The following is a 12,832-nucleotide window of genomic DNA, read 5'->3' as shown; positions in this document are numbered from 1 at the left end:
GCTAATTTCCATTGTAATATGATATTTGATATTCCAAATTTTTCTTTCGACTCCTTTGCCCTTTTTGATTAAACAATATTAAAACCTACAGTAGGAAAAAACAAGGGCATATTTGAAGGAAAATGGTTTGATAGGGCTGCAGCCCTATCAAAATAAGTAGAGCCTCACCTAATAGCTCATCGAAAATTGCATTTCAAGTAGAAAAAAAACCTTTACATTGATCATCTCAGCTTGAACATTATGATTGTGAAAACAAATTAGGATTTCAAGCGCTAAAAATAGTGCATATTGAAACAAATTATCTAGACCGTACATTTTTCCCTAAAAGTAAGTGTCCATAAATCCGCAAGATCCGTACCACTTTTTGAGTTTCAAAATTTATTGCCGGTGTTGGAAATTTATTTTAGAGTGATCATGGAGATTTCCGCTGCCGAGAGTGCTTTCTAGACGTGGATTTGACATGCGGCTTTATTTGTTTCCATAAAGCCTAGGCCTTATGAAAACTTCATCCTATTTTAAAGAGAACGATAATAAGCCAAGAAAACCAACCAAAACATATTGGAAACATTAACCGTACAAGACAGCAAGACAATCAGCACAAAGCTCAACCTACAATACCACGCATTGCCCCAAGCAAACCTCATCCCTGTACCTGCACAGAAGAATGCTTCATTAGGACAAGAAAAAAGAAGAACAAAATCGAAACATGAGGGAGAGAAAAGCATAGAAAGACTCGCACATTAAGACCCTCAAAGCAATGTCTGGCGAAGTTGCTGATTCTCTTTCCGAAGCGCCTGAATTTCCTTCATCATCTCCTCTTGTTTTACTAGAACAGAGTTCAACAAGCTCGACATTTCCATCTGTTAAAAAGTAAACCATTACAGAGAATCCCCTAGTAAAACTAAAACAAAAGACAAGGTAGCAAAGAAACGTAAGTTAACGCTCGTATCTCATACCTCATGCATATGGAACTGCCTCAGCAGCTCAATATGAAGGTTTCTGACATCATCATGAATCGACTTCTGAACAGAACTTAGGGTCTCCTCGAGAGTGCGCTGAACCAGCTGCAGAACAAAAGATGGAGTCCCGAGCTGTTGATGTTCATGCTGACCCAGACCCAGACCCTTCTGAGAATGTGATAAGGGTCCCTGTCAAAGTATTTACCGAAAAGAATTACATAGAAAACTGCATACATCTCTCTCTCTCACATGTGTGTGTGTGTATATATATATAAGATGCATTTCTACATTTGCATCCCATGAGGCATAAACCATCCATCTCAAAGATGGATGTAAATGGTGGTCCCTCCAAAAAAAATTCAAACCAATGGTCCAAATATTTCTTTCAAAAGTTATTATTTTTAGTTTCAATTTATTTACTTTACATATCAACGATCTCCATGTTAGAGTCTTAGAGATTGTATACTTCTTAAAAATTTGGGCCAACATCCATTTCAAAAATAGATTACTAAGAGGTGTATTTCTATGTATATAAATATCGCGTAAAAAATCAGTGCTCAAAATCACCCGAGACCTGCAGACACATCAGGGGCCACGTCTGTTTTTCTTTTTTGTTTTGGGGAGGGGGGCGTAGAAAATAAATCTTAGGGATACTGAAATGTAATACCAATATGTCTTCTTTTAAATGACTGTCAATAACAACCAATATGCTGCATATATCAACTAAAATATATCAAAGCAAGGCTCACATTGGCAACAGGAGGAATTCCAGAGCTTGCAGGAGCCGATGTATCTGATCTCAGAAGTGAGGCATTCATAAGCTCTTCCCTGGTTTCTACTCCTGTTTTCTTCAACTTGGGCGAGCCAGACACAATAGCCGCCCCATCACCAAAGGATGCACGGTTACTTATCCTCTCAGCATAAGTCGTGTATTTTCTTGCGAGGTTCACAGGTACTGATCCCGGAACTTCAAGATTAGATGGTCCCTGCATGCTTTTGAATCCTATTGATGTAGATAGAGTAGAATTAAGATTGGAAGATGAGTCAGCAAGCAAGGAAGGGATCTCATGGCCAGTGATGTCTTTGCCTTGAAGTTGAGGCGCACTTAGGCTTGTGCTTGATAGATAACTTGCACTAGTGAGGCCTACAGATATTGATGAATCATGCAAGCCTCCTAAAACAGAACTAGGCACTGTTGCCCCAGATGATGATTGACTGCTGGTCATAAGACGAGATGACATGCCAATTAGCTGACGATGGCGAGTTAACTTATCCGCCACTATATCGTCACCCCAAGCTTCAGGTGGATTTGCAGAAAAGGACCGATCGCTCCTTGACGATGTCGATGTCACAGGTGTGGAGCTTGCCAGTGAAGAGGTTTGAGAATCATCCTGCATGGCATATAAACATAATATGACTACAATGATGATGAAAGACTAAATGGATTAGAAAGAGAAAAAGAACATTGATAGAGATTTTAGAAGTGTAATGAAATCAAAATCATGCATAATTTTCCACGGAAGCTTTAGTTTAAATATAGAATTCATGAAAGAAACTTCATGCAGCATAATAGGGGAAGTAATCAATGAAAGTACTTAAATTTGATCATATTTGTCATGTTGTTCATTATTACTCCCTAGCAGTATCCATCTCAAAAGGCAAGCTTTCGGGTTCATATGCAATATTCTGTATTCTCCAGGGGCGATGTTGCACGTTCATCCCTCTAGTTATGTATTAAGAATTTCACAACAAAATAAACAAAAAGGAAATCACACCGGTACCTGTCTTGAACTTAACGTAGATTTCCAATCTGAGATTGGATGCGAATCAGAATTCCCATCCTTCAAATGAGGAAATCTCCTTATTGATGAAGGAAACAGTAGTCCTGGCCTTTTATCAACCAAAGTGTGATCCTTTTTCAAATCATCATGATCATCCCAATTACCCAGTGACGGTGTAATTGGTTGGACATCCACTAAAGGAGAGAAGACTTCCATATCATCTTTGAAATTGTAACTAGAACGAGCAGCCTGTAACTTTGCTAGGGACCCTGTTGTTAGTAAATGATTTCGAGTTGGAGTTTCCTCTGGAGTGGATAGGAATGACGTGTTAGTTGGCAAACCAATGCTCGTAGTTGTAAAAGAAGCATCAGACATGGACGGCACACGCCCAGAACTACGCAAACTAGAAACTACTGTAGAAGAAGGAGCTGATGATGTCATTGAAGGAAGAGGATCTGGCATGAGGATTGAGTCGTCCCCAGCACCTCCCAAAAGAGCAGCCTCAGTGGTACAATTATTTTCATTTACAACAATGGGTTTTGACCTTTGCCAGCATAAACTTGTAACGGCCTGAAATTAGATAAAAACCATCAGTGGAGAAATAAAATTCATTTCAACTAAGAGCACAAAAGCATATCATTCATGCTGCCAATTGTTTTGTACTCGATAAGAAAATAACCATGAAAAATACCAAAAACATATGATGCTTCACTAACAGATGAAATATGTTTCACCGCACCAGCCTGAAATTCATCAATCAAAATGTGCAAAAATTATGGTAAAATCACGCAAAAACCACATCCTTATTCACAAATAGCCCCCCTACTATACACTTTGAGCAGCATTCCACTAGAAGAAACAGCCAAGCTTCATAAACAAGGAGTATGAAGCAATTCATTTTAGCTACGACTATACATTTAAGATCTATTTTATCCTTCCCAAAAAATGACGATTATATAAAAGACCATCTCGTGATCAAATTATTTCACCCTGTGATCTTTGCAGTTCAAGAAGAAGGTTCTCACTGGCTTCTATTGTCAAAACAAAAAACTAATTGATCTACATTAAACCCAATCATTATATACCAGAAACATACTCAACATAACCAGATGAAAAGCAAATATAGAGTTAGAGTTGCCCTGAATATAACTAGGGAAAGGCTTGGTGTAACTTGCTTGCACTTTCCTATAATGAAAGTTATTAACAATATGAAAGTTATTAACAATATGAAAGCAAACAATCAACCTATTACCATTTGGAACATAGAAAAATGAGGATAGAAGATCTTCACCTCCGAATTGCCATAGGCACGTAGCACGGTGAATGGCTGTGGTTTCCCACGAACATCATAAAAGACAACACGACCACTGTTGGTTCCAGCAGCCAGTAGCCAATCTTCCTCTTTGAATGCCAGTGAAGAGAATGGCGCCTCATAAGGAATGCAATATGTTGCTCGCTTTGACCCTGTGTCGTAAGTATATAACTTTTTATCCAGGCCAACACTGGCAATTATCTGCACAGTTAGAGAAGAATATTCTGCAGTTCACTACAGAGATGATTTGCTATTACATACCTCAATCAACATTATGAGATCCGACAAATACCAAGTGTGACTCCAGAAAGCTCAATGATTTATTTAAGAAAAGCTTAAAGCCAAATTTCATTTCTAATATCTAATAAATAAATAAATAAGAAAATAATGAAAAACCAAACATAGGAAGAACCTTGTCATTTTGGGGAGAGAAGCAAACACCAGCAATTGGTGCAGAATGCTGCTTCAGCCAGGAAATCTGACACCACATAACGTACATAGAGAAACAATTTCCAATATAAGCAACTCTTCATGATAAAATGGTAATATCTCAAATGCAAGTAATATACATATACACAAGGAAATCTCATGAAAAGAAGCAACTAAGATTTCCAGGAAAAAACCTTAAAAACAATAAAAATATATGAAGGAAATAATCTTTTTTTTGTCACTTTTTTTAATATATTATGACAATATTGGTTTCTAATTTCCTTAGCAAACAGTTAAAAAAGTTAAATGTTATATAGCAAGGAATGCCAAAACCTTGCAAATCTAATTTGTTGTTGCATGACTCTGTTTTAAAAGGTTGTACCTACTCAAGCAAGCTAAGATCCTGCCCATACCAAGTAAGACAGGGTGGCTGTAATTCTTGAAGCAAGAAAGAGACCAAGGCACTATGATAACTGCTATAAGGTCTAAATTCTAGAACAAAATACAAGATACAAATCAATCAGTAGTCAAAGGTAGGGAGAGAACATGGTGTTTCAACCTTTATTGGTTCTCATATGATCATATCAATGTAGACAAGTTTCTACTAGAATACTCTGTAATGTATTGTTCATAACAGTATGATCTACTAGTGAAATGTGAAAGTTATAAGGACATCACGATCTTCCAATTTCAAAGTTCTCTTTACGAGAGTTAATAATTAGCTGCTTCACAAATTTGCATTAGTGCATTATTATAACTGGAAGATGAATCCCTGTTCAATTCACTGAAGAAGATAAACTCCAATTCTCGACAAAGTAAAAGTAATGCACACATTAAAAGTTTTCCCAGCACTGGAAAACCTCCTATTGATCATCTCGACCTTAGGATATATGAATATAAAGAAAAGAGAATTTTAAATCCTAAAAATAGTGCACCTTGTAAAACATTATCTATCGATGTTCAAGAGCTTCAAGTGTTTATAGATTTGCTTGATCGACACTATTGTTGGACCTTGAAATTTCATAACTAGTAATGGAATATATTTTCAGGCCGTTAAAGGGGTGTCAAACACCGGAACTACATTTTTTGACAAGATTCGGAGGTGGCCATAATTTAAGGTTGACGCCTTGTAAAAACCAAGCCCATTATCATCATCCTTAAAGCCTTTTCTCACACCATTTAGGATCAGCTACATGTATCCTAGTCCACCATTCTGCTCTATAAAGGGCCATACCCTTAGTGAGGCCAATAGTCCCCATATCTTTTCTCACTACTTTCAACTATGTCCTTTTGCGCCTACCCCTAGCCCTTTTTTAGCTTTCTACTTGAACCAACTCGCACCTCCTAACAATTTCATAGTGATATAATGAAACAACTCCTTCAAAAATTTATGTTTGCAGTATTTGTGTGACTACAGATTTTGCATGCACACTCAATCTTAAAAAGAAAAACTTTGAATTTGCATCATGGAAATGGTCCAAATGAGTCCTGCACTCCTGCTTCAACAATGAACGTAGGCTGTCCATTTGGTGGACATATTGATATAGCCATTAAGAACTCAAAAAATATTTTCTTTTCTTTGTGAAAATTGTTCATCTAATGATGATAAGGTGATGATGGCTTTTGGCAAAATTTTATGTTGGTTGCCTACCTAACACAACAATGCCCCTTTACGCGAGCATGGGATGGGTTAAGGGAAAGTTTAAGGTCATCACCCTTCTTAGATGACCCCCAAGGTCGGATATGAAATTTAGGGGTCAAAAAAAAAAACTAGAGCCGAGATCTTACCATCACATCAAATGGATGGCCTAGGTTCATTTTGTGTTCAAAAAGTTTACTTTAAAGGGTGCCTTTTTGAAAATTCTGTTCTTTGAAATCAATCTTTGGATGAACAGAGTATTTGGGCAGAATTTGAGACCATACAAATGCTCCTAAAATGGTTTTTGAAGAAGCTGTTTCATTAGCTATGATACTACAAAACTGTTTCATGAAATCCCTTTCCATATATGTATGCATTAATACATTTACTAGCACAATACATGCATATTTTTAAGAGAGCGAGGGATCAAATGAAAAAGAATAAAATATGGGACCCAAGCATCGTCATAATTAATTATAGGAAGAGTGTTTGGAGAGTCGGCTGACTCACTATTCTTCTGCAGTCCCCTGCAAAATATATCTCAAAGATGTATTTTTGATCCACAATTTTAGAGTTCAATAATCTCAACCATGACAATGATCTAAATTTGGAATTTTGTCTTTCAAAAAATATAAATGTTATTTTTGAATTCCTTTTTTCACCATCCATTTTAACTTCTAGTGGTTGTAACATTTTTTAAGGTCCATCTTAGAGATGGACGTTAGATAGACAAGGGACCGCACAGTAATAGGTGAGTTGGCTGACTCACCAAAACCGTGTCCTTAATTATATTGCTGATAGTTGCACCTGACGTCCAAAGTTCAAATTTCACTGATCAAGATTCATAATACAGGCATAAAGGCATCTAGCAGGGGAGGCGTGAAATCATATAATACAGTAGTGGCCTATTTCCTTCTCCTGCCCTAAACTTTCACTCTTAGTTTTAAAAAGGAAATAATGCCTTAGCAGGATTTGTAGATCTCCTACCCTAAACTCTAACTCCTAATAAGTCAACCTTGAAGTTGATCTAGAGTTTTGATGCCTAGACTCTCTCTATTATTAAATCCCCCTTATAGTCCTAAGCCATGTGTCCTACATTAAATTTGGCTTATAAGTACCTTTATATAAGATCAATATTTTGTGGTAGGGGGGCCTACAGAAGAGTCGTGAGCCTGACAGCCCAAATTAAACTATTTGACGGCCAACATTCACCGGCAGGCGCAGGGCCACAGGGGCATCCTGGTCAACATTTTTTGGCGCATATATTTTTTATATATATCTTGGCACACCTAGGTCAGACCCATCTCTTCCCAAAATTTCAAGTCAAAAGGATTTTGTAGAAAAACTAAAAATAAAACAGTGTGCATTGTGCACACATGTCAGCCATCTAGATCTTAGAGAATAAATTTGGATTGTCTTGCCTCTCTTGTTCCATAGGTGGGGCGCTCGCATAGATATTTCCCACGTACACACATATATTACAAAAACAAAGCTACGGCACGTAAGAAAAGATGTTAAATATTTATTATTTTAAGCCCTTTGGAAACTATAAATGCACTTTCATTATCTTCTAATATTTGGACTGATTATATTCATTTTCATAGAATGAGCATAGTTGAGATGAGGATGTTGAAATGGATGAGCGGCAAGACAAAGAGGAATCGCATTTGAAATGAATTCATTTGAGGGAACTTAGGAGCAGCTTCAATAGGCGATAAAATGAGGAAAAGTAGACTTAGGTGATCTGTTCATGTACAATATCGACTTAGAATAACATCGGTTAAGATTTAAGTGGAAAGCTCTAAAAGAGCAAGGGGAAGACTCTAACTGACATGGATAGAAGTAGTGGGAAAAGATATAGTGATTTTGGACATGTTTGGTACGCGTAAGTATTTTCACGTAAAAGATTCCCTCATGTGATTTGGTGTGAGAGTTTTTTCACACCAATCAGTGCCAAGGCATTTTGGAACACCAGTTAGCATCCAATAGATGCGAAAAAATTCCCAAACCTAAATACAAAGGGAATTTTTTTACATGAAAATACTTTCACATATACCAAACGTGCCCTTATTGTCTGCCTGAAGGTATGACCCTTGATAGAATGGAATGACGAAATAGGATTCATGCACCCAACCCCAAATAGTTGGAATAAAACTCAAAATGACGAAATAGGATTCGTGTACGCAACCCAAATAGTTGGGATAAAGCTCAGATAATGATAATAATGATGTTCCTTTACATAAGATACATAATTGAACAATGTGGTCAAGATAAATGCATTGAACAAAATTAAAATAGTAAAAAACAAATTTAAAATACAAATAAAAAATGGTTAAAAAAAGAGAGTTAAGATTGTTCCCTTTTTGGCTATGTGACCAAATGTCATAACAAGAGACCTAATAAGACCCAGACGAGTTAAAAAGTCATCCTTGCTCTGTCTCAATGTGATCCAACCAATATACTTTCTGGTCCAAGCAATAAAATATCTCAAAATGGTATAGTTTCGTGAAGCACTCTGTATGATAAAAAGAGTCCACCATCAAATGGGTGAAAGGTCAAGGTTCCTACAATAACTTCATTATTTGATGAGCTCTAGACATAACCATAAGTAATATTCTATGACATTTATGAGAAATTAGTCTTTGATATCAAACCCAAAGAATGTGTCAATCTTAGTCATATTACTGAATGTAATGCAGTTGGATCCACATCAACAAGATGAAATGAATCTTTTCATCTAGTCAGGTTGCAATTCCTCGCAGCTCTGTGTAACACTTGGCACTTTGTTATCTTAGCACTTTGTTATCCATCAGTAAACTTTAAAAGAATGCCAGTCACCAGCAAACATAAAAGACTAACATGATTTTGGCAGTTTTTGGACCAAGGTTAGATGCTCTAAGCGAGTCAAGGTATATAACTCATGAACAATGGCATATAAAAAAAATGCAGATGTTTCTTTGATAGCATTTGAAAGGACATGGTAGAGCACACCTTTGGACTACGCCCAGTAGTATCCCACAAATGTACAGACCCATCATCACCAGCTGTGACCAAAACATGCCTGCTAGTTCGAGAATAATCAAGCACTCTCAATACCTGACATTGAGGAGTTCTAGAATCATAAACTCGAGAGTTTCAATACCAAAGAAACAACTACTAATTTTATAGATACAGTAAAATGCAGTAATGAAAGAAACCGATTCCACATCAGAACAACCTGTTGATTTGGATCTTTGAGCTCTGCAGCCTGGGCACCAGATGCAAGGTTGTGAAGAATGAGATCCCCCTTTAAACTAATGGATGCCAAATGTTCATCTTTGCAATTGTACATAACACCAGTAATTGTATCAGTGTGACCCTTCAACCATTTTATGCACCGCTTCCTTTGCAAATCCCAAATCCGCACCACTTGACCAGTGCCCCCAGAACAAAGATACCTGGAACCTTTGTTGCTAAAGCTGATAGCCAAAATAGACTCCTGGATGGACAAAGAAGAGTGTCTAAATGAAATATACTTCAAATGTATGCTAAACTAAAGATGGATGCATTGATGTGGGTTGAGCACAGCAGCTGATCAATGCCCAAAAACTCCATGCAGTGCATTCAAAGGAAATAGCAATGGGGTTCTTAAGAATGGATGTCACAATAATGCCTCACTTTGGAATTATTCACATGACAAGCAATGCCCTACAAGTTATGCATACTCCAGAATTCAAAAAGTTTTAAAACAATTTTTTACTAGTGTTTCGTAAGGCAGTACAATTCTGTATCATAATTATAGGAATCAATATGGTCTGCATTCAAGTCTTGCTCAGTGATTACATCTTTCAACCGATCATTAGTGTATTTTAGCAACTATAGGAGCTCTAAAAATTCCTCAAGATAGCATAGGATACATTTGAGAAGAATGAGAATCACACATTCTCCATTCTGATGCAGAAAGACATTACTTCACAAAAACCAACGACTATGACAAATTATGTGAAAGCCACACGAGCTCCCAGAACTAGAAACATTCTCCAGGAAACATCAAGCAACTCACAAGCAACAGCTTCGAGTTTTCAACATTTTTGCAGGACCATCATGCTTCAATTTTAATCAGTATTTATCAAGTTCCCTTCTTCCTTCTTTTCTCTCCAATAGTAGTCATGTTGTCCCTTGTACAGAATAAATAGTGTTACATTACTGTATGCACTCAAATAATTCAGATAAACCAAGCAGTTGACTCAGACAAATTCACTAGGTGTTGGGGCCTTGGGATTCAGTAGGTTTAGGGCCTCAAGTAAATTCTTAAAATGACGACTTATAACACACTGAAATCAAATTTAAAGAAAAGATCAACCCAGTTTTTAAAAGTAAAGTGAAACATGCATACAGTGAAAAGCGATGCAGTCAGACGATGGTGACCATCTATTATTCCAGTAAACCTAACCTATAATAGATTTATTTTTTGATAAGCTTTGAACTGTCCTGTCAGATAAATATTTTTTAAAGCTAGGGATGCAGAAACAGAGCAGAGTTGAGACAAGTATCCCCACAACCCATAAATATAGCACCCAAAAGCAAGGAAAAGACAAATAAATTCACCATTTTAATTTGACAAACAAAACTTACTCTCAAAAAAAAACTTGACAAACAAAACTTACATCAATTTTATCACCTACATCAGTGCCAGATGGCGGCACTGTCCCCAAACTCTGTCCATTCTTCTGCCACAAAGAGATTTTCTTGTCATCTCCAGCACTGGCAACAACTAAATCTGTGTAATGACATCAATTAATTATTGATACGAAACAACCATCTTTCCTACAGTTGCATGCAAATGATTGAGAAGTTAATTATTGAAAGAACAAATCTATATGCATCAATTGATATAGAGAAAAAAACGCACAAAACAACTAGAACTGTAAAGTATATTTACCTAAGTGACCTGAAACAAAGAGACCAACAACAATTGATATTGCAATTTCTATGGGATTCAATTAGGTGAAATGAATATAATGAAAGACATCAAATAGATTTGTCAGTAGTTAAACATGATACAAACATGGTCATCATCATAGATGTCATTTCTTTGTCACTGCATTCACAGAAGCAGGGGTGACCACTATGCAAATCTTGTGACCTGTATATGGATTATGGACACGGCAATGCTCCTTGTGTGTCCTTTCAGTCCATTGTATGCAACTTACAGAAAAAAATGTTCTTTGCGTACATTGATACAAATGCGCGTTTTGAAGGTTAAAAAAAAGAAAAGAAGAGGTAGTTATGAAAAGGTAATCCCTCTTCTGATTCAAGAAGATGTCAATTTTAAAAAAACTATGAATAAATCAAATGCAGGGAATATCTCTTTTTATTATTATTCTTTCCTAGCGTTTGCGAGCAACACCACCATAATCAGAATGAAAAGAAATAAAGTGGAGCCTAAAACTCAGCCACTTCTAAACACAGAAACCTATCAAAAAATGTACCAAGCTTCAATAGTTCCACTTCCTCCTCAAAAAGTTAATGGCAATAGAAAGCTTAAAACGTGTGCACATCAAAATGGAAGATCAAATATCATAGAATGCTTCGAAAGGAAATGAATCATCAAAATAACCAAGAAACAACATAATAAAATCAGAAAACTCCGAAAAGAAAGATTGTCCACGGATAATGCAACACTAAAAGAACATCAAGGAGTGCAGAACAAATATATGTGTTATATAAGATGAAAAAATGAAAAATTAAGAATTTTCAGGAGAAACCAGAACAAAGGGGGGGGCTTGTTGAAATGATTAATGGGTAAGAAAAACTATTATAAGAATTGAAGAGGAGACTTACTGGTGTGATTCCATTTGGCTGAGTTAACCTGGAAACCAGGAGAAGGCGAGTAATGGAGGGTGCAGGGGTCTCCAGGCTCTGTTGAGACGTTGAATAGCTTTACTGTGTCACCACCACACGCTGCCAGGAGCGATTGGCCACCTGCCATAGCCTGATCTTTCTAGAGAGAGAAGTAGAGAAAGTGAAAGAGGAACAATGCCTTCAAATTTTAGAGAGAGGAACTTGAAAGGCCTGGAGTTAAGCGATGCTGCGTTAGAGAACAGAGATGTGAGAGACTCTTTAGAGCGAGAGAAACGTTAGAGAGAGACAACTCTCTCGCCTTCCTAGAGAGAGAGAGAGAGAGCGAGAGCGAGAGCGAGAGCGAGGGAGAAAGTTAGAGAGAGAAAATGTTTTCTTTTCACTTTGCCCCCGTTCTCATTTTTTTAAATTTTTTTAGGGTGAAGGTCGAAAATGCCACAGAGAAATTACGAAACTACTCCTCCGAAATGCGCTGGGACCTTGCGGCTTTATGAAGATTGAAGAGTGTGCGCTGCCGTAATAATTGGTGATTTGAACTTGCACTACATAAAAAACAGTTGATGGGACTCACTTTGAAATCTGTAATGACAACGGCGTTCCCGTATATTTTTTTTTTTTTTTTTGAAAAATGGTTTGAGAGGACGATAAAATAAAGCCTCACTTCAAACTCATCAAAAACTGTAATTAGAGTTGGAAAACCGTTACATCGATCGTCTCAACTTAAACACAATGGTTGAAAAAAATTAAGATTTCAAACTCTAAAGCTAATGTAATATTTTAACAAATTGTCCATACCGTCTATTTCGCCTAAAAATAAATATTTAAGGATATGTCAGATGTGTATGATATTTTAGTTTCAAAATTTATTGCT

General features: G+C 36.8%; 1 protein-coding gene across 2 annotated transcripts; it reads right to left on the bottom strand.

The window, feature by feature from the left end:
- Nucleotides 1–361: 361 nt before the first annotated feature.
- On the bottom strand, nucleotides 362–12,355 carry NEDD1 (Transducin/WD40 repeat-like superfamily protein). 2 transcript variants are annotated; one of them, XM_006846337.4, is made up of 11 exons: nucleotides 11,944–12,355; nucleotides 10,767–10,879; nucleotides 9,338–9,598; nucleotides 9,112–9,216; nucleotides 4,465–4,530; nucleotides 4,032–4,253; nucleotides 2,741–3,310; nucleotides 1,709–2,350; nucleotides 957–1,148; nucleotides 740–860; nucleotides 362–652 (listed from the first exon to the last, which is right to left on the bottom strand). In XM_006846337.4, the coding sequence occupies exons 1-10, from the start codon at nucleotides 12,089–12,091 to the stop codon at nucleotides 750–752; spliced, it is 2,430 nt and encodes an 809-aa protein (XP_006846400.2). In that variant the 5' UTR covers nucleotides 12,092–12,355; the 3' UTR covers nucleotides 362–652; nucleotides 740–749. The 2 variants fall into 2 exon arrangements, with proteins under 2 accessions (XP_006846400.2, XP_088729556.1); XM_088873430.1 differs by having other exon boundaries at nucleotides 532–652; nucleotides 957–1,127.
- Between the last annotated feature and the right edge of the window lie 477 nt (nucleotides 12,356–12,832).

Source organism: Amborella trichopoda, chromosome 8 (assembly GCF_054954075.1).
Source record: "Amborella trichopoda isolate Santa Cruz 75 chromosome 8, AtrichopodaSantaCruz75HAP2 v2.0, whole genome shotgun sequence".
Classification (NCBI taxonomy): domain Eukaryota; kingdom Viridiplantae; phylum Streptophyta; class Magnoliopsida; order Amborellales; family Amborellaceae; genus Amborella; species Amborella trichopoda.
Note: the sequence above shows the minus strand (reverse complement) of the source record. Positions and strands in the feature narration are given on the sequence as shown.

Coding starts and splice junctions, on each gene's coding strand:
- NEDD1 (XM_006846337.4), bottom strand. CDS start 12,091: ATGGCAGGTGGCCAATCGCTCCTGGCAGCGTGTGGTGGTGACACAGTA. Junction 4,531..9,111: donor CTACTGGGCGTAGTCCAAAG/GTGTGCTCTACC, acceptor ATGTGGTGTCAG/ATTTCCTGGCTGAAGCAGCA. Junction 861..956: donor GGCAGTTCCATATGCATGAG/GTATGAGATACG, acceptor ACTTTTTAACAG/ATGGAAATGTCGAGCTTGTT.